The 27,441-nt window shown below is 49.0% G+C and overlaps 1 protein-coding gene across 2 annotated transcripts in view; it reads left to right on the top strand.

Moving 5' to 3' along the window:
* The window catches only part of PITPNM3 (PITPNM family member 3), a 97,585-nt gene that overhangs the window by 2,290 nt on the left and 67,854 nt on the right, over positions 1 to 27,441 (top strand). For both annotated transcript variants that reach the window (XM_053569395.1, XM_053569393.1), the window contains exon 2: positions 13,589 to 13,684. In XM_053569395.1, coding sequence (XP_053425370.1) covers positions 13,589 to 13,684 — 96 coding nt within the window. The remainder of the gene's footprint in view (positions 1 to 13,588; positions 13,685 to 27,441) is intronic.

Raw genomic sequence — 27,441 nt, 5'->3', positions numbered from 1 at the left:
TTTGTATATGGGAATCACATTTGCCCCGTTGGCAAAAATCTGTGTGGAATAAATTGGTGAGTTTAGAAAATAGGGAGCCCTCGAAGATTAGGAGCCCAAGTATTTCTCTTTTGAGTTGGGGAAACTGAGGCCCAAGGAGGGGATATACCACAGAGGGGTGGCTGTTCAGTTATCACCTACCTTGGATGTGCACCAGATGGGCAGGAAGGGGGCTGACATCCAAACAAAAGGAGGCTGAAGGCCGGAGTTGAGGCTTTAGGAACCTGGCCTGTGAGTTTTGGGTCTGTTCCATGACCTGTGAGGGGTTTTCTCTAAAACCTGGTTAACTGATTATTTGTTAAGGGAAGACAAAGAGGCTGCAGGCCACTGCACTGTGGTCTAGTGAATGGCTCCTCTGGAGTCGTGCAGTGTACAGCCTGAGCAACAAGCCATTGCTGTGCCAGCTGTGTCAGACAGGGAGTTGAAGGGAGGCAATGGCAGGATTTTTGTGCTGCTAGGAAAATCCAGGTAGAAGAGAAAATGTAATCAGGTCTCAGAAAGAATTAGATAAATCTGCATAGGGAGGTTCCAAATAGGTTACTACCAGTTCCCAATCTCTGGGGAGGTATTTGCACAGACAGGAATCATTATGCTGCCCCCAGTCTGGCCAGTGACAAGGAGGAGCAGGAGGAGGTAGAGGATTCAGGAGCTCTAGGCAGGAAATGTTCGTTTACAGTGCAGAGCTACCCATGGGGCAGAGGAGGCCAGCGAGTGGCTTAAAACAGCGAAGGCTGGAGTTTCTCTAAGAGGTGGGTCATAAAGGCTAGCAGAGTTTGCGTAGAAAGGAGGTAACTGTCGGGCTTCCAGGTGGGGGTAACAGCTTGAGCAAAAGCTAGGAGGTTGGAAGGGAAGAAGTATATGTGTAGATGTAGAGGGGTTGCTAGGGGTAGGGGTGAGTGCGGGCAGGAGGGGCCCAAGGGTGAAGATATCTGTCTGGCCAGGGTGGAGGGTCCCCAGAGGTGTGCAGTGGGCTAAAAGGACCTCCAGAGTGCACGAAGCGCTCGGCCATAGTGAGATTAGGGTGTTTCAACAGATCCCTCTGGCTGCTACATGAGGGCTCCTGGGAAGCTGGAGAGAGGCCAGCCAGGAGGAGTTGCCTTTGTTGGAAGGTTTTGTTCTGGTTCCTGCTGGCTACTCTGCCCCTCCCTTCCTCAGCACTTCCCTATGGCCCTCCCTCTGCACCCCCTGCAGGCCAGCCCAGTACAAAGGGGGAGGCCCCAGGTCTCTGGGGCTGGGCAGAAACAGAGCAGGCAGCCAAGAGGCTGAGACAGGAATGTTTGTAGAGACAGAGCTGAGGCCACAGGGCTGGGCCTTCTAGGCTGGAGGAACCAGTTTATTGTACTGGCAGGTGTTGGCCTCTGCTCCAAGGGGAGTAGCTGGTGGGCTGGTGTGTATCAAACCTAGTCATTTGAGTCATTAAAACACTGATCCTACAGTGTGAGATTGGGAGGGGATGCTTCTAGATACTCATGTTCAAAGCCATCATTAACAAGGGGACACTGAGGCCTAAGGAGGGATAGATATCTGCTTGGCATTACAGAAAAAAGTAATGGCAGAACCTGGGTTTTCAGAGCCATGGGTCTTGCTCTGCTGAGTCAGCTTCTTTTTTGGCTCATCCTTGAGGTGGATATGTGCCCTCACACCACCCCAAAGCCAGACCTTCTCCTGTGTCTCTTGCTTTGTGCCTCTCAGGGGTGGGGACTAGTGGCTGGATCTCTCAGAGGAGGAAACATTTGGAAGCTTGGAAAGGGGACCAGTGCTGGGATTCTTAAGACTTTGGGGAGGTGCCAGGGGATTTGAGGCACGACTCTGAGAAACTCACAGGCCTAGAGTACCCGTACTGCTTTGCTATGTATCTTGAGAAGGATATCACTTTCTGTAAGGAGATTGCAAATTCACCATCTCTGGTCTCCAGCACCAGGGCCAAGGTCAAATCAGGCACCAGTGTCCAGACTCCAGGATTCTTAAATGCTTTCCTGGGCTTCTCTGTGGTCTGGGCTTTGCTGGAACTTGGGCATGTCTCATGTTCCCATGCAAATACACCAGCCTAAATGGAATTACCTGCTATAGCAGCAGATCCAGTGGGCCCCAGCCTGAGAGCCTTTGCTGCCTCCTAGTTCTGGTGTTATTGCATGAGCCAAGGATGGTGCACCTCAAGCAGAGGTTCGACCTCAAGCATGTGACACTTGGCCTGGGACCCCTCATGTCCCATTGGAGGCCCCTGTGATTGGCCAGTGTTTGGGAGTCCAGTGGCAGGACACAGAGTGTGAGGGCATGGCTAGATCCTCCCCCACCTGCCCCTTGCCTGGGCCATGTCTGCATCTGGCCAGAAGGTGCAGTGTTTTCTCACATACTTCTTAGTGTGTTGTGACATCATGACTGGAAGAAGCTTGGTGATTTTCCAGTCCTACTGTTAATTCTGAAAGTTGGAGGACTGAGACCAGAAAGTCAAAGTGTCCTTCTCTGAGGTCTGGCATAGTTTCTCCTTCAAGGACAAAGAGTGTGAACTGCTGGGCTTTGGGGATTGGGGACTTCCTGGTAGGACTCAGGTGCCTTTCAGGAATTCTCTGAGATTCCAGGCTTGGTTTAGGGATGACAAGATCAGGGGATAGCATCCTGGGAACAACCTGGGTCATTTCTTATATGTAGCAGCCGTCGATATGCTTTCCTATCCAATGGCTTGACAGCATCTTTTTGAGGTAAGGTCAGTAACATTCCCATTTTACAGGTGAGAAAACTGAGGCCCAGAAGGGTTATGTGTCTGATTCTAGAATCACAACTAAAGTCAGAAGCAAAGCCGGGATTAGAAATTAGGTCTCTTCTGTTCTTGGAGTCAACATTCCTAGGAGTTAAATTGTCAAGCTACAAAGCAGAGGCCTGGCTCTGGCCCTAATTGACTTTGAAATGCCCTGCCCCCACCCATACTCTCAGTTTCCTCACATGTAAAAGGGAGAGGGAGGGAGAGTTTGGGGGTCAGAATGAGTTTCAAGTTTTTTCCAGTTCTCACACTGCTTCATCTTCTTTTCTGGGCTCCCTCTCTGCAGGCTTTACTGTGCTGTGAAAGGGCCTTACCTGCTCCCAATTCTCTCACCTCAAGTTGATCCTCCCCAGACAGTGGCTGAGGATAGGGAGATATCTGGGGTGCTGAGGGCTTGGTTGTGGAAAGCATGTGCCTCCTTGGGGGTCCTGAGCCTCAGTCTGTTGTCAGATCTGCAGCCAGGAGCCCTGTGGAAGGGGAATGGCCAGGACCCCAGGGGAAGGGTTGGGGGAGGGAGGGGGAGGAAAGAATGAATAACAAATGAGTTGGGAAATCAAATGAGATCTGAGCTCCCCACCCACTCCCTCAAATCTCTCTATACTCTCTCTCTTTTAAAATTCCTGTTTTCTAAAGAGAAAGAAAACGCTAAATTGCACCCCCTTTTGCAAACGAAATGGGAGCCTTAGTGAGTCACTCCGGAGGTAAATGCCACCTCCAGGGTCCCACGTGTGCCTGTGGAGGCCTGCACAGCTGTGTGGCCAGCAGCCCCCACAGGGTACTTGTGTGGGGAGGGTGGGCAGCAGGCACGAGCCTCCTGCCTGTCCACGGTTCAGGGGTGGGAGCCGCTTCTCAGAGGTGGGCCCCTCACTTCTGTTCCCTCTGCCAGCCTGCTTCCTCCAGGTTGGCCCAGGGTCACGTTTGTGAAGCTCACACATACCTGTAGGGCTACTGCTCAGGCTGAGGCCAGGCTGGGAGCCTGTCTGGTCAGGGCTCAGTCTGAGGCTGGGGGTGGGTGCAGGGTGTGGCATGTTGGGTGTCTGTCTGTGGCCAGCGTCAGTATAGTGTGGGTGAACTCAGAGTTCTGAGGGGGGTGTACTCTGTGTGGCCAGCACTGGTGGGAGTTGCCTTTGCCTCTGGAAACCAGAGTTCTTGGGTGTCAGGCTGCTCTCTCCACCAGAGTCTTGCTGAGGCTCTTCTGTAGGGCTGCTGAACAGCAGAGGTTGGAGGGGACCATCTGCCAGGGGAAGTTGCCTGGGAGTGTGGGAAGTCTCCTCTGTGTTTGGGAGGGTCAGCCTGTTTATTAGCAGACCTGGAGCATGAGAGGCCAGGGAGAAGGTGCTCCTCTTCCCAGATGACCCGTAATTCTGGAAGGAGGGGAAGTAGCCGTCTGTTAGCTGGGATGCCAAACAAGGGTTGGAAGCAAAAATAGAAACGCGTTGGGCTCTGTCTGGGAGGGGCATTGAGTTCTGGTGGATCTGAGAGGCTTCTTCTGAGCCGTCTGCTGCTGACGCTGTGTTTGCTCGGCTCTGGGTATTTGCAGAGCACATCACGTCCTGCACTCCTGCCCTCCTCAGGGGGAGACCTAGGTGTGCAGGATGTGGGACTGTGAGCTCCTGGGACTGGCAGCTGGAAGGCTTGTTCCAGGAGTCTCAGAGATTCTGAGCATCTGTGGCCACCCACCCTTCAGTCACCTTTGACCTATTCTAGATTGTTCTGGATTGGTCCAGATCACTACCCTCCTTGATTGAAACTCCCTTTGGCCCTATTGTAGCCCCATGGCAGCGGCTTCCTTCTCTTCCCCTTGAGCCTAGTGCCTACCCCCCATGGGGCTGGTCCCAGCTGAGCAACTCTGAAATCATCCCTTTGGTAAAAAGAGCTATTTTCAGCCTTCCCATTACTGCCCAGTGTGTGTGTGGTGTTTATCCCTTGCAGCCTTTTTGTTTTCTTCTTGTATAGTATAATCTGGAGCAGGGATGAGAACATTATCCAGCCCCGCCTCCGGGGCCCTGGCTGGAAATTCCTGGCACTGTGATTTGGCACCAAATCGAGGGGCCTGGGGACAGAAGCAGCCCCGGGCCACATTCTTGCTCAACAGCAATCCCGGAGTGGCAGGTGGCAAAAATGCAGTCACCCGTGTGGGCTCACATTGGCCCTTGCTGGTGGAGGGTTTGGAGCTGGCCCCTGTTGCTGTTTTCTTCAGGCTGAAGGTAGCCTCTGATGTCCTTACCAAAAAGACAGTTGGCTCTGCGAGGCAGTGGTCTTTGAAGAGTCTCTGGCATCCTCTGAGGTGTCTATGATTCCAGCCTGGCTTCCCTGTCACCTGGTTTGGTGCCAGGATCTTGAGCCTCTGCTCTCTGCTCCCCGCAAAGGGGTCCTAGGATGAGTGGAAGGAGCACCCCTGCCACCCTCCTGAGGAGCCTGCAGGTGGCAGAGCCTGTCAGTGGCACAGTGGCAGGTGCTGTGGACGCTCCGTTCAGAGGGAGGAGAGAGCCTGCTCCTTATGGAGTAAGAGTCTGGTGGGACATGGGGGGACATCTGGGCCTTAGGAGAATTGTTCCAAATAATTCAGAACTGTTGGGAGCCTAATTGGCAGAGTAAATGAAAGTACAATAGATAGCCAAAGCTATTAATCACTAATTATCTCCTAAATAAGGTAATTAATGGGTATTTAAATGGCATATTTATGGCTTACCAGCAGGTCTTCAAAAAACACATCTTTCCCAAAGCAACTGATTTGGCCAATTGTGCCCTGCTTGTAGACTGGAGCTCTAACCTCCACTCCCCCCATCCTCGCCCCAGAAACAGGCGGCAAGTCGGTTTTCCTCTCTGAGCTTCAGTTTTCTCATCTGTCAAAAGGGATCATAAGCTTTTCTTTACTGACCTCCCTGGCTGTCACAAAGATGATAGGCAGTGAAGGCTGGAAATCCCAGACAACAGAGCAATGCCATGTGGAATTTAGAGTGTTAGCTGTGAAGATATCCTCACAGTTATTTGATATAACCCCTTGATTCTGCTGGGTACCATTTGTGGCCAGGATCAGGGCTCAGTCTGTGGCTAATGGTCTTGCTTGGTCTGTGACTAGGTCAGAGCTTAGTTTGTAGCTGGGTCTGTGGTCAGATTCACGGTGTGGTCTATGGCCAAGCTTAAAGGGCTGTGGTTGAGGAGAAGGTCTGGGCAGTGGCTAGTCTCAGGACCTCTCAGCATGGTTCTGCAGCCTGAAGTCACAGCCTCTGTCCTTGAGAGAATTACCCATGGGACCGATGGACCTATCTGGAAATGATATTCCTTCTGGGGTCCTCCAGGAGGTCAGCTGCAGATGCTGTTCACCCCAGCAGATAGGCCCTTCTAGGGCTCCTGGTGTGTCCCCTGAAACAGCCCAGCACACGAGCTCATCAGTGGCACATATAGCAGTTTGGGAGATAGTTAGGACATGTTTCTATAGCAACCAACCCCCAACCAGCACTGGTTTCCTTCAGTAAAGCCTTTTTCTGGAAACAGCTTCTCCTGGTCTCACATCCCTCCCTGAGTGGCTTCACAGCCCCTTCAAGGCTGGGTATGGGCTGGCTGCCCCTGGAATGGTCTTGTCCCTGAACTTACCCTGACCCAGAGAGGAAGTCTGAGGACATGCCCTGTGGGATGCTCCTTTGAGAGGGGCCTTCCTGAGATCTCCCCTGTGTTGGCCCACATTGATCATAACAAGAGCTTCTCTGTGCCCTGCCCTGAGCTGGAAGAGGCTACTGACCTTTCAGGCATCAGGACCTGTAGAAGCAAAGGCCTAGAGAGGAAGAACATGGTGTGGAAGGCTTCCCCGTGGCAGCCACGTGCTGCTGGAGCCCAGACTGGTGGGAGAAGAGGCTAGCAGAAGAGCAGGCCCTGGCCTGAGGCAGCTCAGCTTTGGAGGCAGATGAGGCATAGCTCAGGGAGTGGGGGAGAGAAGGGTTGGGCTCTTGAGTGATGGCAGGGGCAGGCAACCAGGCTTTGGGGGAGGAAGAGAAAGGGCTGCCCTTGGATGCTTCCACATGTCAAAGCACCAATCAAAAGCCCTTGGATAATTATGACTTATTTTATTTAACAAACCCTTTTAGAGCACGATGGAGTGCCAGGAACTATGCTAAACCTTTTTCAAATATATTCATTCATTTAATCCTCATGGCAACACTATGTAAATACAATTATTACCCCCATTTTGCAGAGGAAGAAACTGAGGCACAGAGTGGCTTAGTTCTATCTACTAAGATCATTATTTGGTAATTGGCAGACCTAGGATTGGAACTAACCCATTTGGGGTGGGAAAATGGTTCCTTCAAGGGAGGAGGAGGCAGGCAGGAGGTGGGGCTTGAAAGTTACCAGTCTCTGGAAGCCTCACCCAGACCCTGTGAAGCTCTGCATCCCAGATTCTGCATCAGACCCCCAGGTGCCCAGGGCAGAGCTGGTAACAGTGGACTGTGAGTCTAAGTGTGTGTGTGTCTGGCCACATGAACTATGTATGGGCTCTAGTTTCACATGTCCATGGGGGTTCTCACCGCCCATGGGAGGTTGTGAGGCCTGATTCTTGCAGCTACGTTGATTGCAAGGAGTTAGACCCAGATGCTTGTGTTTGTAGAACATGTGTGTGTGTATGAGAAAGGGAGAGAAAGAGAGAGGGAATGTGCATTCATCTGAGCCTCAGCCCCGCAAGCTGGACCCTTCTCCCTCGGTAGATGCATAGCGCCAGCCTGTGCTTCTACCTCCTGGCTTGCTGGCCCCCATGTCTGTGGCCTCAGAGTCCATGCCCAGCCCTGCCCGAGGTTGCTTCTGAAGCCACAGCCTGACAATGCCAGTCGGCTCAAGCAATCTGTGCCTCAGAAGAGGAGAGGGGTGGCGCATCTACAGTGGCCACCCTCAGAGGCCCTTGAAAGGTCTAGAAAGTGCATGTGTTACTTGGCGCACCCCTGGAGCCATGGCTGCCGACAGACGCCCACACATCCCCTCCTTTGCCTTGATGGGCTGGGCTCCTTACTCTTGAGAAAGTTCTAGATCCATCTTCTCCTAGAAATGGCTCGAGTGCTTTGGCCTGTCTCTCCCCTTCCCTCCCACCCTACCCCAGCCTGGCCAACCCTGCCCACCCCTTCCTTTAGGGCTCAGCTCAGATCCCCTTCCTCCTGGAAGCCTCCTGGCCCCTCTAGCCCTCAGGGATCTCTGCCTCTGGGAGGTGGGGTCCATACTTGGTGAGGCTACCTGTGGACACAGGCAGGGCAGTGTGAGGTTGGCACCTCCCAGGGCAGGGGCTGTTCCAGTTCATCTCTGTCCTCCACTCCTTCCTCCCAGGCACCATCTGGCCTGAGGTCTGGCCCAGGAAGCGGAGGCCAATACCTTGCTCCCTCATCCCACTGTGCCAGGGCTGCCCTGGCTATGAAATGTCTTTCCCTCACAGCTCTGCATCTCCCTTCAGGAAGGGATTTTGCTCCCAGGCTGAGATTGCCCTGGAGTTCCTGGCATAGGGCAGGGCACTCACAGAAGGCTCCTGTTGGTCTGTCTGCCTGTTCCTGTGTCCCTGGGAGCCGGGACTGAGATGGGGAAGGGAGTGTGCGGGGAGCTGATAGTTTGAATCTGCATCTCTGGCTGCACCCATTCTGGGAGACCCAGGGCCCAGCTTGGAGCTGTGCTGGCATTGGTGGGGGCGAAGTGTCATTTGCTTCTTTCTGAATTGCTAGGGGAATTGTTGGGATATCCCTTCTCTTTAATCCTGATTTAGGGTTTTAAATAAATGTAGAAAACACAGAAGGAGCTCCTTGGGGAGGACTGCTGGCAGCTGTCTGGAAGCCCCCCAGGTAGGCTTGCCTTGCCTCAATCCTTGGTCCTTTAACTGATCAGGCAGTGGGCTAGACTGCCAGGCAGTGGGCTAGACACTTTGTGGCTGATTTCATTTAAATCTCCTGACAGTGAGGGAAGGATTCTGATACCCATTTTACAGTTGAGAAAAGTGAGGCTCAGAGACATTAACTTACTTCGTGTCATAGACGAGTAAGTGGTAGCACTGAACCAAGGTTTGTGTTGCTCCATGGCCCATGGTGCTGTAACCCGTCTGTTAAATTTTCACCCATGGTTAGGCTGGTCTGCATTTATCTGTGAAGGAGGGAGGAAGAGAGAGGGAATGAGAGAGAATGGGAGGGTAAGAGAACCTAAGAGGTCATGCATGTATGCACATGTCTTGGGAACAATAGCAAGGGTGTGAGTAGTAGGTTGGGAGGCTCACATTCTCCAAGGAATGTGAACATACACACACACACACAGGGGCAGATGCTTGGTGATACTAGACACCTCTACATGGGAATGTGCACATCCATTTAGATTTTTCCACAGACACAAGGATCCCCAGACACTAATTTGTAGACCTGGTGGGCAGATGTTCTAGAACAAGGACAGCTGAGCCCCCAGGGCTGAGGGCCTCTGCCCCTGGCTCCTTGCCCAGCTAGCCAGCAGCACCTGGGAGGGCTTCTATTGGCCAAGAGAGCAGGTGGTGGAAGACTGGGCTCTCATCCCGAACTCTTCTGCAGAGCAGCCTCTCTGGTGGTCCTGAGCAGATCTGGTTCAAATCCTGCCTCCATCATTTACCAACGTTATGCCCTTCAGTAATTGCGTTCATATCTCTGAGCCTCTCTTTCCTCAGCTGTAAGGTAGAGATACATTACGCCCAGTCCGCTTAGTTAAGAAGACTTTCTGTAAGATGTCAATACTTGGATACTATCTGGAAAGCAGCTGGCAGACTGTGTGGCACATGTACACACTCAGCAGGTCATTTTTACTCATTCATTTGTTTTTTGAACACTTCTCGGCCCTCTTCCAAATGGGACCATGCACTGGACCCAGAAGATGCAGAGAAATGTAGTAGGGACCCAGCCCAGGGGGGCCGTGCTCCTGGGCCTTTGCCTTTGCTATTCTGGGTCATCCTGCCCAGCTGCTCTGAATCTCAGGCCCTTGTGCGGCCCCTCCCTGAAGAGACTTTCTGACCCTCTTGGGCATCTGTGTTCCTCTCTTTTTGAAGTTTGTAGGTAACAGATTCTGGGCAGTGGGAGGAGCCTTAAAATTCATCAGTTGCAAACTTCCCTTGTGACAGGTCTGGACCCATTTCCTCTCTCACCTCTTTTAATTCCTGTTTCCCTTCTATCATTGGCTCCAGCAATGTGGGTATTTTTCTGTCCCTTAGACTTGTTGAGCTCTTGTGCAATTAGCTCTTACACTTCCTTCATCTAAGAAGGCTCTCACCCACATATTATGCGCTGTGTGCACCATGCACGTGTGCAGGAGCTCTCATGCGTGTGGCACACACCCATGTGCCTGAGCTTAGCACATCTCACTCTGCCTCATCATTCAAACATCAGCTCACCTGATACCTTTCCAGAAAAGTCTTCCCCTCTGAGCCGTCCTGAGACACTCTGTCTGCTGCTTGTTTCCTTCCTCGAAATAGGAACTTTGGTGTTTGGTTTTTAAAAAATCCACATACTAGAGGTGAGATGAAGGGAGCAGCTCCCACCCGGGAGCCAGCTGATGGCTGCTTCTTACCATATCCATTTTTATAGGTTCTTTTAAAAAGACAAGTGTATGTAATTTGTTGGACTTCTTCTACCCCAGCACCTTTCCAGAAGTTGTTTTGGGCAGCCCCTGCCTTGGGAGAAGGAAGATCTTGTATCAGCTTTAAACAAACATAACAGTATCGATGCAGCCCTGTCCTGTCTTGTAATCCTCGCACTCTGGGAGGCCAAGGCAGGGAGATTGTCTGAGGTCAGGAGTTCCAGACCAGCCTGAGAAGAGAGACCTTGTCTCTTCAAAATATGGAAAAGTTAGCCAGGCACAATGGTGGATGCGTGAAGTCTCATCTATTGAGCAGGTTGAGGTGGGAGGATTGCTTGAGCCCAGGAATTTGTGGTTGCGGTGAGCTATGAACATACTACTGTGCTCTACTGGGGGCAACAGAGCAAGACCTGTCTCAATAAATAAGTAAATAAATAAATAAAAATAAAACCAATGCAGATATGCATTTTGAACACCAGGAAACAAGATAAAACATGCATTTGAAAAGAAATCAAGTATATATTTTGACCAGAGAGGAGAGTCACAACACTAAGGTAAAGGATTCAACTGAAAGGTGCATCGGCTTAGAATGTGAGGAGAAAGACGCCGAGGGAGTCCAGCGTTTGTAACTAGAGTAGCTGACAAAGTTCTTTTGGTAACTGAGGTTAGGCTCCCTCCTCACTTTCTCCCTGCGGATGTACTGATCCTCGTGTTGGAGCCTGTCTATTCCTTAGGCTATAATTATGCTGTAAGAGACTTTAGAGGAAGGAGGAGCCGGAAGGGAGAGGTTTATGTTGAAATCATCTTTGTTGTTTACCTGAACCAGGTTACTGCTCTCTAGCTCTGCAGAACGTAAGCTTCGTGAGAGCCCTGCCCTGTCCCTTTTATTCCCTTTTAAGTTATCTCCAGCACCCAACACAGCACCTGGGGGATGGGAAGCTTCCTTGGATGGCCTCCAGCCCACTCCTTTTCTGCCCAGCTATAGCTGAGAGAACTTGTTTCCGCAGGTGGAACTGGGCTGGCCTCCCTGCAGCCATCCCCTCTGCCTGGTTCTCCCCCTAGACTCCCACAATGAGTTATCAAGAGAATGTCCCCGCCTTTGCTCTTGGGATGTGTAGTGTATGGGTCTGAGAGCCAGTGCACATGGAAGCCTCCTGCTGAACCCTTGTTATTCAGACTTGGGAACTGAATAGATTCAGATGACTCTCAGATGACTCCATCATGAGGCAAACTCTTACTGCTTACTATCCAAAACTTGGAGCCAAATAGATGAGGATAATAGGCCTTTCCTGATCAGCCAAATTCTCGCATCTGAGGAGTGGAATAGATTTGGATAGCAAAGATAGTTGTATAGTAATATATGAATGCAGTAGGTTAATATAGCAGGTGCTAATATAGTTTTTAGACCTTTAGTATCTGCTGATTGAGAAAACATAGAAAGTTAATGTAATTCAGGAAGAATTTTAAGTAATTGTATGTCTTGAATCACAGAAATCCATATACATTTGATTTACCCCTAAGTATTCTCTTGTGCTATTGTAAACAGCATTGCTTTTTCGTTTTCGAGTCTCCATTGTTAGTGCATAGGAATGCAATTGACTTCTGTATGTTGATCTCATATCCTGCAATCTTACCATGTTTGGTTATTCTAGTCGGTTTTTAAAAATAGCTTTTACGTACTCAATACTAATTTGGAACTGGTTCATCAACAGGGAAACAAACTCAATGAAACTTAGGTGGGGGGTGGGGAAGAGGGGGAAGGATGAATTCCCACTCACCAGCTACTTTGCCAAGTACATTGCCTACTTTCTGGGTGAGGGCCACACCTATAACCTTGACTTAAAATTTATAAAAGCAAACTATGTAACCAGAAAGTATGTACCCCATAATATACTGAAATAAACTTAACAAAGGAGCTTTTCTAGAGCTTTTGTTTTCTACATGGACAATGGTATCTTTATCTGAGAATAAAGATAGTTTCAATTTCTTACTTTCCAATCAGTATACCTGTCATTTCTTTTTCTTGCCTCACTGTACTAGCTAGAACTTCTTCCACACATGTTTGGAAAAAAGTCCCATATCCACGTTAGAAACGCAATGTAATGGTGTATTTGGGTTTGTAGGAGCCCTTGCAATAAATCAGGGCCCAAGGGTGGGAAATTGCCGAGCCAACCTGTCACACTGGTCATGGGGGAATAGAGGCCCCTGTGGGGAGTGTGTGGAGACCAATCGTTGCACTTAGAGGTGACTAGCAGGTTGGTGCTCCCTGCAGCTTCTGTCCTTTCCACGTCTCAAAGTATGCTTCTCGTAGGTTTCCAAGCCATGGAGCAAAGCTGGGTGTTTGGGAGGACATGGTGGGTGAGGCCAGAGCCAGGCAGGAGTGCTATGTCCCTGGGGACTTGGCCAGGGAACAGTGCCAGCATCCTGCAGGGTGGCAGGATGTGTGAACTGGGGTTGCCCCAGGTTCTCCGAGGATTGCATCACCAGTCATACCTGGCATGTTTTGGGGGGTGGCGTCCACCTCTTGTTTGCTTATCAACGACTACCATGTGCCACGTGGGCTCCTCAAATAGCTGCCGAGTTGGAGAGTTTTAAGGGACAATCTCTGCCAGGTTTCTCATTGAACATATGGAGAAACTGAGGCAGGATCATTGCTGATACAAGAGCCCAGGTCTTTGTGGGCATAGGACGTATGTGCCTGGTGGCCAGTGCAATGTGCGCAGAAGTGTGGCATTTCTGGGCAAAAGTGTTTAAGACTGAGTGTGATTTTCCATGCTCTTCTCCCCTGCTTGGGCAGACTTGAAGTTTCATTCTGAGATGGTGACATCATAAGGTGGTGGAGCCTCTGCGTGACCATGATAAGCAAAGCCCCCCCTTCCAAACTGTGTGAGAAACAAACTATTGCTATTTTAAGCAGCGGAGATCATTTGTTAACAGCAAATCTGACCCTGTGCTGACTGATGGACTGCTTGGCAGAGTCTCTTGACCAAGTCGCCTTGGCAAAGTCTCCTCAATACCTCCAACCTCAGTTTTAATACATATGAAATGGGCACACTTATGCCTGCCTTGCTGAGCTCTCTCAGAGAGGTTTCTCAGGCTTAAACAATTGTGTAAGAGGAAGGGCTCCATGAAGTCTGAGGGTTTGAAGGGAGAGGGCACTGGTGTGCAGGGTCTGGGGTCACCTCCCTCAGACTGGGATACTGTCTCAGGCTTGGCTAATGGATGTGTTTCCTTTGGCAGGTGGCCCTCCTCCGGGTAGCGGTGCCCCCTGGCACCTTCGAAATGTCCTCAGCGACTCAGTGGAGAGCTCAGATGATGAATTCTTTGATGCTAGAGGTGAGTCACATCACTGTCTCGGTGCCTTCCTGGAAGCCCCTCCAGCACCCCTCCTCTTTGAAGTTCTACGTTGCATGCTTACCCCTCCTTGAGTGTCCCAAGAGCAGGGCCTCAGCATTCGCCCATTTGCTCTTTGAAATATTTGCTGCAGCCCTAACATGTACCAGGAGCTACGTTAGATGCCAGGGGCCCTGCGGTAACCAGCTGGGATGGTTGCTTATAGCCTGGTTAGAGAGGCAGACAGCAAATAGGAAAATATAGTTATAAATGGGGGATGATGCCTTCAAGTAGGAAGTGCCAGGTATTATATGAAAGAATAGTGAGGCGCTCCTGATGGAGTGTGGGCAGGGAGGTGGCCCTACATCCTTGCTGCAGGGCTGAGGGGTGGGAGCTGGCTAGGTGAAGACGGGCAGGAAGAGCCTTCCGGACAGTGGAGCCAGCGAGTGTGAGGGCCCTGAAGCAGGAAAGACTGGGGAACATTCCAGGAACTGAAGGAAGGCCCACAGGCAGGGGAGGTGAGCTGGGGAGGAGAGCGAGAGACGTGGCTGCAGGGGCCACGCCTGGGACTCTGTATGTGACTTAAGACCAGCCTCATAGGTGTAAGGGGTGTGGGAAAGATCACTGCTAATGTCCAGGTGAGAGACGATAGGGCTGAGGAAATCATTCCCACATTGAGGCATGGCTGGCCCATGAGACATAGCAAGGGGTGAAATTTAAGCTGCGATTGAAGAAAGGGGCATCAGATGGGTAGACATTAGCCTGGGCAAGGGCTCAGGGTGTGAGCAGGCAGCAGGATGTAGGGCACTGGAATGTGGCAACCAGGGAGAGCAGACCCTGACCAGTCACGCTCAGCACTGGTGGCCTGCTCCCCATCACACAGGGGTCCCTGGTACCCACCCGGCCTGCTTGGCCTCGCACACATTTAGGGAGAGACTGGGCCAGTTTTGAAAGGCCTGGCACACCATGGGGTCTTGAAAGAAAAACAGACTATGTTCTGGGAAGACATCTGGCAGGACACTTGGGGTATGGTCTCAACTATCCCATCAACCTGTCGTGTGACCTTAGTTGATCTTTCACCTTCTCTGGGCCTCAGTTTCCCCATCAGCTCTGTGCTTTCAAAAATGGAGAGTACCCAGTGTAGGTGACTTTCAGGGAAGTGTGGCTGGTAGGCGGGGGGCTGTGCTTTCTCTGGGCAGAGAAGCCCCTCCCTGGTGCCAGCCCCGAGGCAGCCCATGTGGGACCTGTCTCACATTGATGTCTGACTGAAGTGGCTGTTGGAGGCTAAGTTTCTCCATAGCAACTAACTCAGTGTGACACAGTGGTTTCAATATTTTGATACCTAGAAGACTTTTATTTAAAACAATTTTGCAGTTCATCAAGGCTCTGCCTTCTCAGCTGACGGGCAGCGCTTGTTTCAGGAGACGTGGGTGGGTGGCAGGAGGGTTGGCTCTGTCCCTCCAGACCCTGCTCTCTGGCTTTTCCTGCAAGAAGCTGTGGATACTTCCTGCTCCCCTTCCTGCTGATGCTGCCCCCTGAGCAGCCTCTGTCTTCTCCTCCCTGACCTCACCTCTCTCAAAACTGGCATCTCCTACTTCTCTTTGGTGGTAGACCCACCTTCTCTCCCCTTCTTTTTCTCCTCATCTCCTTTTCTTTTCTCCATTTTCTCAAGACCCCAGCCTCTTCCCTTCTTCCCCATCTTCCACCCCCCTGCACACCCAGAGCACGTCCCGTCTCTGCAGTCTCTCTCCATCTCACCTCTCCCAAAACATCTCTAGCCTAAGTGTGGGATCACGTCGCAGGCTGCTGGGGACCTCTTTAGTTCTCCTTTGCTAACCCCTGACCTCCCATCTGCTCCAGGCAGCATCCCTAACCCGAGGCCTTTGTGTGTCTCCCTGGCTCAGGGAAGTATGAGGTGAAGCCATCCTTTCCCTCTCTCCCAGCAACCTGGTCCAGCTCAGCCTAGCAGCACTCTGTGTTGAGGGCCAGGCGTGGGTGTCCAGATTTCTGAGCTTCCCTCAAAGGGCTGATTCCCTGGCCTCTGTTCTCTGGCCCAGGTGGAGCCTCAGCCTGACCTTGGGTCTGGCCTCTGTCCCCTGCTCCAGCAGGCCCTGCCTGCTACTGTTCCCACAGTTCCAACTCTAGTTGTCATGAGGCCAACGCCAACTCCAGCTCCACTCAGGCAGTCTGCACCTGAGCCTTCAAAGCTTCCTGGGTTTCCCCACAAACCCTTGAAATAACTCCTTGGCTACCATAATCATCTAGTCCAGTGGTTTCTCCACAAGTGGTGTCCACAGGAGACCCTCTCTGCATCTCCCTGTGGCGCCCAGCTGAGCACCTGGCTGGCCAGCACACTCCTGGGCTTCGTGCTGCCCAGGTGTGGCATAGCCTCACTGCCCCCTGGGCATTCTTCTATCCCTGAAATCTCCTGGGTCTATGTCTCCTTCTCTGCCTGTAGATCCTGTTATGACCCTACCCCCTGCAACTACTCACCCCTGACTGATACAGAAACTACCAGAGAAACCAAAAAACCTGGGAGGCGCCACACTGTTAGGTGTCAGCACTGGACATGCCCTTGGAACATCATGTTCTCTTCCTCCTTGATGCATTGATGGGGAAACTGAGGACCTCCCAAGATCACACGTCCAGGTGGGAGTGGAGGGGCTGGGAGCCAGAATATTTAGTGTCCAGGTCAGTCCTTTCCCTGTGACTTGTAGCTGACACTGGGATCTTCCTTCCCACCTTTTAGCCAGGAGCGCCAGCCCATCAGCCTAGTGCCAGGGTGTATCTGGAGGGATGAGAGGCCCTCAGAGCTTACAGTCAGGAGACTTACATGTCAGGGGTTAGGGAACAGACCAGCAGGAGAATGGCTGTCTCAGGGTCCATAACATCTCCAGGGAAGGATGCCAGCTCGTCAGGCCGAGGCAGCAAACCTGGGGCTCCGGGGTGGCTGGTGGCCCTGACTGGATGCTGCAGAGTGAACTCTGGGTCCAGGTTCCCACATTCAAGAAAAGTACCACTCCCTCTCCTGTCAATACAAGGCCTACCTGGGGGCCACCTTCCAGCTCTGCCAAGGTTGGAAGGTGCAGAGTGAAGGAGAACCTGGGGTGGCCAAGAGGAGACCAGGCTTCAAACCCAGACCAGGCCAAAAGGGGGAAGCCCCTCAAGGTCTTTGAGTTCAATGTCCTGATCATTTTATAATCTGGGAAAATGAGTTCAGGGCCACGCAAAGAGGAAGAGAAGGAGTTAGAATTCAGCCTCATTCATTTACTCTTTCAAGGAGCATTCATTGAGCATCTGCCTAGTAAGTGCCAGGCACTATTCTAGGCATACAGGAGCAAGCAGGCTCTGTCCCAGCCCCTCATGGAGCATCCACCTTAGTGGTGGTGGTAGGTGGCAAGTGGAAACAGAAACAAATGCAGTTATGTACAAGGAAGTGATACTTAGAAAAACCATAAACAACATAATACAAAGGAACAGACATGTCACCAAGATATATGAAGGGCAAGTAAGCACATGAAAAGATGCGCCACGTCATTAGTCATTAGAGAAATGTGAATTAAAAGTGCAACAAGATACCCCTACATACCTATCAGAATGGCTAATTAAAACTACTGACCAGGATACAGAGAAATTAGAACTTCAAGCTGCTGGTGGGAAGGTGCACTGGTATGACAATTTTGGAAAACAGATTGCAGCTGCTTAAAAAGTTCATCCTACTTAACAACCACGTGACCCACTCCTCCTGCTGCGGCCGGGCATTTCCCCAAGAAAAGAGAAAGCGCATGTCTACCTAAAGACTTGCCCATGAGCGTTCCTAGCAGCTCTATTCATTTTAGCCCCAAACTGAAAATACCCCAAATGTACATCAATAAGCAAGTGAATAAACACACTGTGGTACAAGAAGAAGGAAGGATATACTGATCGTGTGCAACGAAGTGCACGAAATAATCATGGGATGTGAAAAAAGCCAGACCAAAGCAGAGTACTTCCTGTATGATTCTGTTTATACACAGTTCTAGAAAATGCAGCCTAATCTGTAGGGCCGGGTGCAGATCATTGGCCGCCTGGGCATGGGGAGGGATGGAAAGGAGGAGGTAAACAGAGGCAGGAGAAAACTCCGGGGCGAATGGGCACGTGCTCACCATCTTGATTGCTGTGATGGTTTTATAGGCACATATGTATTTCAGAACGGATCCAATCACGCATTTTAAGTATGTGGAGTCGATAAATGTCAATTATACCTCAGTAATGCTGGTTAAAAAGTGGAGATGCCCCCAAATAACATAAGGGGGTGTGAGAAAGTGACTGGATGTCTGGAGGAGGATCCCAGAGGATGTGGCCTTAAACTGAGAGCTGAATAATGACAAATGAGCCACATGCAGGTCTGGGGACAGCCAGAGCAACGTGTTTGTGGGAGGCACGAGTTTGATGTTTTTGAGTGAAGGCCAGAAGGCCTGTGTGGCTCAGTGTGGCCCCAGCAAGGAGAGGGAGGAGGACTGGACCCAGTAGCCTGCCCTGTGGAAGGCAGTCAGAGTCAGCATCATCTTGTCTTGCTTTCCTGACCAGGCTTGGTGTTGGGCCTGGGCACTCCTGTTCCTATCCCAGAGAAGGTCAAAGTCAGCCTGTTTAGTGTCTGATGGACCCTCGGAATGGAACCATGCCTGGACCAGAGTGACAATTCCTCATTGTGGAGGATGAAGTTTGCTGGGTGACAGGCAGGCTAGCCAGTGACTGTGGGTAAGAAGGGCTTAGTGGGCCAAGGAGGGAAGGCTGACCTATTAGGGCCACACAGATTTCAGAGGGTTCTTGGCCATCAAAGGCTTAAGTTCTAGAAGGAAATGAAAAAGTCTTCCGGAGTCTCCCTCCATGAAAGGATGCAAAGTTGGGGCAAGAACGGTCCCTTTGGTGTCAGAGTTTATTTGGGGTGTGGCTGGATATGTCAAACCTATGTCACTTCATGGTCTGTTTCTATAGCAAAATGTATGTCAGATGCATCCTTACCTTTAACCTACTTAGATGCTAAGAACACTCCCATTAGCGCAGTCTTGAAAGTCACCAAACATCAGGGTGCACACAAAAGTGAACTTACCTGCTGGGAATTGTCTAGTGGACGTGCCTTGCACCAGCTGGCGGGAGATCTGTGTGAAAATGGGGGTGCAGGACGTCACCTTGAAGGCTCTTTTCTAAATGTTCAGCTTCGCAAGACTCTGTTGGCTTGAGTGTCCAGGCCCATTCCCTCACTTTGACGGGAAATATTTGTTTTCTTTTGTTTTCCTAAATATCATAGCAACCCCCCTCCATGAATATGCATGAGCAGTTGCAGGGAGGAAAACGTTGGCAGGGCCAGGGATAGGGTAAGCGTAAGTGTGAGTGTGGTGGTGGAGCTAAGCTTTTTTTCAGGGCACACCTGGCCCTGGGTAGCCTGACCGAGAGCAAAGCATGGGCTTCTCTTTCTCAGCCAGGGCAGGGGAACCTCTGGGCTGGAAGAGGCATGCGTCCTTCTGCCTTTGACCCTGTCTTCTGTGTCCTGGGTTTCTTGCCCTTACAGGGCCCAGTCTGTCACTGTGGGAGGCAGGAGCCCGAGCAGCTGTGCTCTGGGCTGAGAGCCTCCTCGTGGCTCTAACTCTCTGGTTTCCCATAGCAACCAGGAGGGGGAGGTAGTGCAGGGCTAAATAATCCCATTTAACAGACAAAGACTCAGAGGCAAGGTTGAGTCTCACAGGGAAGGATGAGGGGGGCAGTACCTGTTGCTCAAAGGATAGGGCACTGGCCCCATATACCGAAGGTGGCAGGTTCAAACCCAGCCCCGGCCAAAAACTGCAAAAAAAAAAAAAAAAAGATAAAGAAAAAGAAAGAGGGATGAGGGGAAATGCCAGGTCTTCTCCTCCAGATCTTTGGTTTTGCTATGATCATACAGCCTCCCTGCCGGGGGCATTCCAGCTCTAGAGAGAGAGAAGGGTGAATAGAAGAAAGTGAAGTGTGTCTTCTGATATCAGAGGACTCAGGCTTTCATCAGAGTTGTGGCACTGAGTGGCTGCTCTCTGATCTCGGGCAAGTCTTAGTGTCTGAATCCCACAGTCTGCACCTGTAAAATGGTAGGGGTAGAACTTCTTGTCTCATGGATGGAGGGGAAAGATGTCACTGTGGGTGCTTATGGCTGGGCAAAGGAGTCATCATAGAAGCAAGCCACAGGGGTGTCAGGGATGTCTACCCTCCCTCTGTCTTCCCCCCAGTGGGGGAGGGGAAGTGGAGAGGAGAATACTGTGTGTGGACAGGCATTCTGGGGACAGGTGGAATGGTGACTGCCACCCGTGGTGAAGAGAGGGTGGCAGTGATGGCTGTGGGTGGGGGATGGGGGCACGGGATAAGCAGTGCAAGGTGAAGATTAGCAAGCTTATATTCTAGAGGCCCTGGCAATGCGCAACTAGGTCCTTGGACAGAAGGATATCATGGGCCTGATAATGGATGGTGTTTGATGGGCCATCTAGAGAGAGTGACCAAGCCCTGGGCTCCATGAGCTGGAGACAAAGGCTTCCTGGCATGGGACAAGGAGATGCCCTGCCCCAGAGTCCTGTAGATCTAGCAGAAATAGAGGCTCCAGGGCAGGAAGACTTTCCTGTGGCATTGGAGATTGTGCTTAAAGGGGAGTATCCAGACTTTGGCCAGGGTCAGAGTCACTTTGGGGTCAAGGCCAGGATTATGGTGACAGTGGGTGAGGCTCAGCTTGGCAGTAATTCTGGCCAGGTGGTGGCTCAGTGAGGGTGAAGTAGATGGTAGAACCACGTCTGCACCAGAGGTCGTCAGGGAGGAGAATTAGCATGCAGGCGACAGTCACTAGAAGATGGAAAGCAAAATCAATAACCAGGACATTTATCCAAATGAGCCCTTTGTGGTCTCTGTGGGTCCTGTTGGGAGGGATGTGCTGCAGGGGAGGAAGCAGAGTGGAGATGCTCAGCTGACACGCGGCGCCCCTCTTTGCCTGAATGACTCCAAAGGGAGCTATCTCAGCTGCTGCTTGCGTGCGTGTGTGCATGTGTGTTCTCTCAGGGGACAGGCCCATTGTTGTCAGAGTGCAGCCATGAAGGCTGAGTGTGGAGAGCAGGGACAGGGGGAGGACAACAGGGGGAGAGAGACTGTGTCGGGGAGATGGGGACAGAGGGGAGACAGGGCCCGGGAGACAGGGAAGGGATGAGAAGACAGAGGGGAGAGGGGTTCACACTGCACAGAGCTAGACAGAAGGGAGAGAGACCATGATTCAGGGGAGGGAGAACAGCAGGGGAGCAAGGGGACCTTCGTGGGGTTGTGTCTGGGGAGATCCTGAGGAGCAGGGGCCCAGGGAAGGAAAGAGAAACCCACAGAAAGTGAGAGACTGAGAGAGAGGCGTATCCAGCTGGAGAAAATGAGACCCAGAGAGAGGAGAGAGTGACAGACAGAAGGATGAGGAGGGAGAGAGGAACGGACAGGATGGAGAGACGCAGGGAGCCTTTGAAGGCCTGGAGCAGGCGAAGAGGAATGTGAGGGCTATCAGAGACATAGGCCCCTAGAAAGGGATCCAGAGGTGGCAGATCTGAGCAGGGCAGGGCCAGACACAGAGCAGGAGAGAGTCATGGTGAGACTCTGTGAAAGATATACTGGGTATTTGATAGAAAACCAGACAAAAGACTAAGAGCTGAAGATGTGGCAGGGCCGACTCATTATTAGAAGAGGCAAGAGGCCGGGTCGCACAGGGATGGGCACGTGCAGGCCTCAAATCCCTGGGGGACCCCGCAGAGTTCAGATAGCCTCACACACGCCCGTGGGAGAGGACCTACTGCATAAGAGAAAAAACAGGAGCCAGGACGTGCGGAGCAGCTGTGGCATACTAGCTCTCCCATCTCACCACATCAGGGCTATTTCTGTTGTGTTTTTCACAAAGCTGGATTCTTACAGGAAGGAGGTCATGCCTCTTACTGCACTCAGTAGGTGCTCAGGAGTCTATTCACTGCAGGATAAATGTCAGAATGAACAAATGAATCACTGCATGCTTGGGTAACTGGAGACAAAGAGCTCAAGGTGATGACAGGCTGATCCTGACTACCCTACTCTGAAGCGGTGTAGAATGTCACTGGGGTAAATGACCACCATTTGATAGTATCTCAGCCTTACTGTGCACCAGGCACTCTTGCAAACATTTCACCTGCAGCATCTCGTTTGATCCTCACAGCAATCCTATGACATAGGCACTGCTGTGATTTCCTTTTATATATGAGAAGACTGAGCTCAGAAAGGTGAAGTTACTTGTCCAAGGTCATAGAGCTAGCAGATGGTGGGTTTGGGATTGAAAATAGTCAAGCTAACACCAGAATTGAGCTCTTGACCTCTTTATAATTTAGCTTCCCCAAGAACAGTGCCACCTATATTTGTTTATAGCATCTGGGCTTGCATAGTTTAAAAATTTCCCTGTATATTTGTCCCCACATCAGCTTCCTAGAAAAATCTATAGAGCCAGAGTTGTTATTAACATTTGAGAGATAAGAAAACGGGCACAGTGGTTGAGAGATGGGTAGAAAAGGCACAAAGCTTGCATTTAGGAGAATTTGCACCTGAGCTTGGTCAGAGCTCTCTCCAACAGGTAATGCTACTTATGATGTAAACCTGTCCCCAGATGGAACACACTGGCTCGGGCAGTTGTCTGGTGTGTGCAGTGCCTGGATGGAGTGTTTGGCAGCCAGTACCAGATGTCCAGGGTATGCTATCCAGGTGGCAGAAATTCAGACTCTTGAAATCACATTTTTAGGTTTGAATCCTGGCTCCAGTCAGTGACTTGCTGTGACAAGAGACAAGTAATTAGAATGGCCCTCACCTATTATCAGTGACTCTGTGTCTCAGTTTCTTTGTTTATAAAATGGAGATAACAATCATTGTACTTTGTTAGTATTGTTATGAGAATTGAATGAGTTAATATTTGTAAACACTTGTAACAATCTCAGTGTGTAGTAAGGGTTTGATAAATGTTGTTAAAAAAATTGGACAGATAAATAAAATAAGAAAGGAGGAGGTGTCCTCGCCAGAAATGGGGTCTGGATAACTGAGCACTAGAGTGAATCAGAACTCTGGACAGCTCCCAGAGCTTCAGCACCGCCATACTGGTATTATTTGCCAGGTAAAGTCCTTTGGCAGTGAAATGGGTCTTAACCCTTTGTTCTGAATTACTCGGAGCTTGGGGGTTCTCCTCCATACCCTCAGGTGTCTGTCCTATGAGGGAGGGCACAAAGCTCTTCACCAGGAAGGCCTATGTCTTTGAAGTGGGGTATGGAGAGGAGACAAGGCATCCCTGTGGGTTTGTTCTTGAAGAAACATCCCTTTGCAGGATGAGGGTCTGTACCACATGCATTGGAGGGGGGCTAAAGCTTGTGCTCAGTGTAGTTAGGGAACGTGGCTCCTGTGATTTCTCCCAGAGAAGTCCCTAAGTTCCAACAGGGAAAGAGCAAGGATAGATACAGGTTGAGTGAAGGAGTGGGAGAGAATGAAACCCTTAAGAGCTTCTTAGGGTTGAGATGGGGGCTGAGGGTTGCATAAAGCTCAGAGCTTGCTTAGAACCAGAATGGTTCTGCTCTCCCAGTTACTCCAGAGCTGCTTCTGCCCTCTGCAAATCCTGAGCCACTCAAATCCCAATGGTGAACTTTCCATGGGAAGAAGTAATTAGAATGGCCCTCACCTATGAGCAATTCCTACACACCAAGACCTTCTACACGTTGTCTCACTTAACCCTCACCAAAACTGTGTGAGTTAGAGATTGCCAGTCCCGTTTTACTCATGGAAAACTGAGGTTCAGAGAAGTCAGTAACTTTCCCAAAGAAAACTGCTGGCAGTTGACAAGTTTTGCTCTTTCTTCCCAAACATACTGCCTTTCCAAAGATACCACTGTCAGTGTTAGGAATGGAGCCTTCTGTGGGTTTTCAGCCCCCTCGTTACTTTCTTTTTTTTTTTTTTTAATTTTTTTTATTAAATCATAACTGTATACAATGATATGATTATGGGGCATCATACACTCACTTCATAAACCATTTGACACATTTTTTTTTTTTTATTGTTGGGGATTCATTGAGGGTACAATAAGCCAGTTACACTGATTACAATTGTTAGGTAAAGTCCCTCTTGCAATCATGTCTTGCCCCCATAAAGTGTGACACACACTAAGGCCCCACCCCCCTCCCTCCATCCCTCTTTCTGCTTCCCCCCCATGACCTTAATTGTCATTAATTGTCCTCATATCAAGATTGAGTACATAGGATTCATGCTTCTCCATTCTTGTGATGCTTTACTAAGAATAATGTCTTCCACTTCCATCCAGGTTAATACAAAGGATGTAAAGTCTCCATTTTTTTTAATGGCTGAATAGTATTCCATGGTATACATATACCACAGCTTGTTAATCCATTCCTGGGTTGGTGGGCATTTAGGCTGTTTCCACATTTTGGCGATTGTAAATTGAGCTGCAATAAACAGTCTAGTACAAGTGTCCTTATGATAAAAGGATTTCTTTCCTTCTGGGTAGATGCCCAGTAATGGGATTGCAGGATCGAATGGGAGGTCTAGGTTGAGTGCTTTGAGGTTTCTCCATACTTCCTTCCAGAAAGGTTGTACTAGTTTGCAGTCCCACCAGCAATGTAAAAGTGTTCCCTTCTCTCCACATCCATGCCAGCATCTGCAGTTTTGAGATTTTGTGATGTGGGCCATTCTCACTGGGGTTAGATGATATCTCAGGGATGTTTTGATTTGCATTTCTCTAATATATAGAGATGATGAACATTTTTTCATGTGTTTGTTAGCCATTCGTCTGTCGTCTTTAGAGAAAGTTCTATTCATGTCTCTTGCCCATTGATATAAGGGATTGTTGGCTTTTTTCATGTGGATTAATTTGAGTTCTCTATAGATCCTGGTTATCAAGCTTTTGTCTGATTGAAAATATGCAAATATCCTTTCCCATTGTGTGGGTTGTCTCTTTGCTTTGGTTATTGTCTCCTTAGCTGTACAGAAGCTTTTCAGTTTAATGAAGTCCCATTTGTTTATTTTTGTTGTTGTTGCAATTGCCATGGCAGTCCTCTTCATGAAGTCTTCCCCCAGGCCAATATCTTCCAGTGTTTTGCCTATGCTTTCTTTGAGGATTTTTATTGTTTCATGCCTTAAATTTAAGTCCTTTATCCATCTTGAATCAATTTTTGTGAGTGGGGAAAGGTGTGGGTCCAGTTTCAGTCTTTTACATGTAGACATCCAGTTCTCCCAACACCATTTATTGAATAGGGAGTTTTTCCCCCAAGGTAAGATCTTGTTTGGTTTATCGAAGATTAGGTGGTTGTAAGATGTTAGTTTCATTTCTTGGTGTTCAATTCGATTCCATGTGTCTATGTCTCTGTTTTTGTGCCAGTACCATGCTGTCTTGACCACTATGGCTTTGTAGTACAGACTAAAATCTGGTATGCTGATGCCCCCAGCTTTATTTTTGTTACTAAGAACTGCCTTAGCTATACGGGGTTTTTTCTGGTTCCATACAAAACGCAGAATCATTTTTTCCAAATCTTGAAAGTACGATGTAGGTACTTTGATAGGAATGGCATTGAATAGGTAGATTGCTTTGGGAAGTATAGACATTTTAACAATGTTCATTTTTCCCATCCATGAGCATGGTATGTTCTTCCATTTGTTAATATCCTCTGCTATTTCCTTTCTGAGGAGTTCATAGTTTTCTTTATAGAGGTCCTTCACCTCCTTCGTTAGGTATATTCCTAGGTATTTCATTTTCTTTGAAACTATGGTGAAGGGAGTTGTGTCCTTAATTAGCTTCTCATCTTGACTGTTATTGGTGTATACAAAGGCTACTGACTTGTGGACATTGATTTTATATCCAGAAACATTACTGTATTTTTTGATGACTTCTAGGAGTCTTGTGGTTGAGTCTTTGGGGTTCTCTAAGTATAAGATCATGTCGTCAGCAAAGAGGGAGAGTTTGACCTCCTCTGCTCCCATTTGGATTCCCTTTATTTCCTTGTCTTGCCTAATTGTATTGGCTAGAACTTCCAGCACTATGTTGAATAGTAAAGGTGACAGAGGACAACCTTGTCTGGTTCCAGTTCTAAGAGGAAAAGCTTTCAGTTTAACTCCATTCAGTAAAATATTGGCTGTGGGTTTGTCATAGATAGCTTCAATCAGTTTTAGAAATGTGCCACCTATGCCTATACTCTTCAGTGTTCTAATTAGAAAAGGATGCTGGATTTTATCAAATGCTTTTTCTGCATCTATTGAGAGGATCATGTGATCTTTATTTTTGCCTCTGTTAATATGGTGGATAATGTTTATGGACTTGCGTATGTTAAACCAGCCTTGCATCCCTGGGATGAAGCCTACTTGATCATGATGAATGACTTTTTTGATGATAAGCTGTAATCTATTGGCTAGGATTTTGTTGAGAATTTTTGCGTCTATGTTCATGAGTGAGATTGGTCTGAAATTCTCCTTTTTGTTTGGGTCTTTTCCTGGTTTTGGTATCAGGGTGATGTTTGCTTCATAGAATGTGTTGGGGAAGATTCCTTCTTCCTCAATTTTTTGGAATAATTTCTGCAGTACAGGAATAAGCTCTTCCTTGAAGGTTTGATAGAATTCTGGAGTGAAGCCATCTGGACCAGGGCATTTTTTAGTTGGAAGCTTTTTTATTGTTTCTTTGATCTCAGTGCTTGAAATTGGTCTGTTCAGGAGCTCTATTTCTTCCTGGCTAAGTCTAGGGAGAGGGTGTGATTCCAAATATTGATCCATTTCCTTCACATTGTCAAATTTCTGGGCATAGAGTTTCTGGTAGTATTCAGAGATGATCTCTTGTATCTCTGTGGGATCAGTTGTTATTTCCCCTTTATCGTTTCTGATTGAGGTTACTAGAGATTTTACTTTTCTATTTCTAGTAAGTCTGGCCAATGGTTTATCTATTTTATTTATTTTTTCAAAAAACCAACTCCTTGTTTCATTAATTTTCTGAATGATTCTTTTGTTTTCAATTTCATTGATCTCTGATTTGATTTTGGATATTTCTTTTCTTCTACTGAGTTTAGGCTTAGATTGTTCTTCTTTTTCCAATTCCATAAGATCTCTTGTGAGACTGTTGATGTGCTCTCTTTCTGTTTTTCGAATGTAGGCATCTAAAGCGATGAGTTTTCCTCTCAAAACTGCTTTTGCAGTATCCCACAGGTTTTGGTAGCTTGTGTCTTCATTGTTGTTATGCTCAAGGAAGTTAATGATTTCCTGTTTGATTTCTTCCTGCACCCATCTGTTATTCAACAGAAGATTGTTTAATTTCCATGCCTTTGGGTGGGGTCGAGCATTTTTGTTAGAGTTGAGTTCCACCTTTAGTGCCTTATGGTCTGAAAAGATACAAGGTAAAATTTCAATTCTTTTGATTCTGTTGATATTTGTTTTGTGTCCCAGGATATGATCAATTTTGGAGAATGTTCCATGGGGTGATGAGAAGAATGTATATTCTTTATCTTTGGGATGGAGTGTTCTATATGCGTCTATCAAGCATAGTTGTTCTAGGGTCTCATTTAAATCTCTTATATCTTTGTTTAATTTCTGTTTAGAGGATCTGTCCAACTCTGTAAGAGGTGTGTTAAAGTCCCCTGTTATGATGGTATTATCAGATATCATATTGCTCAGACTGAGTAAGGTCTGCTTCAAGAATCTGGGAGCATTTAAATTGGGTGCATAAATATTTAGAATTGAAATGTCTTCTT

This window comes from Nycticebus coucang, chromosome 18 (assembly GCF_027406575.1).
Source record: "Nycticebus coucang isolate mNycCou1 chromosome 18, mNycCou1.pri, whole genome shotgun sequence".
NCBI lineage: Eukaryota > Metazoa > Chordata > Mammalia > Primates > Lorisidae > Nycticebus > Nycticebus coucang.
Note: the sequence above shows the minus strand (reverse complement) of the source record. Positions and strands in the feature narration are given on the sequence as shown.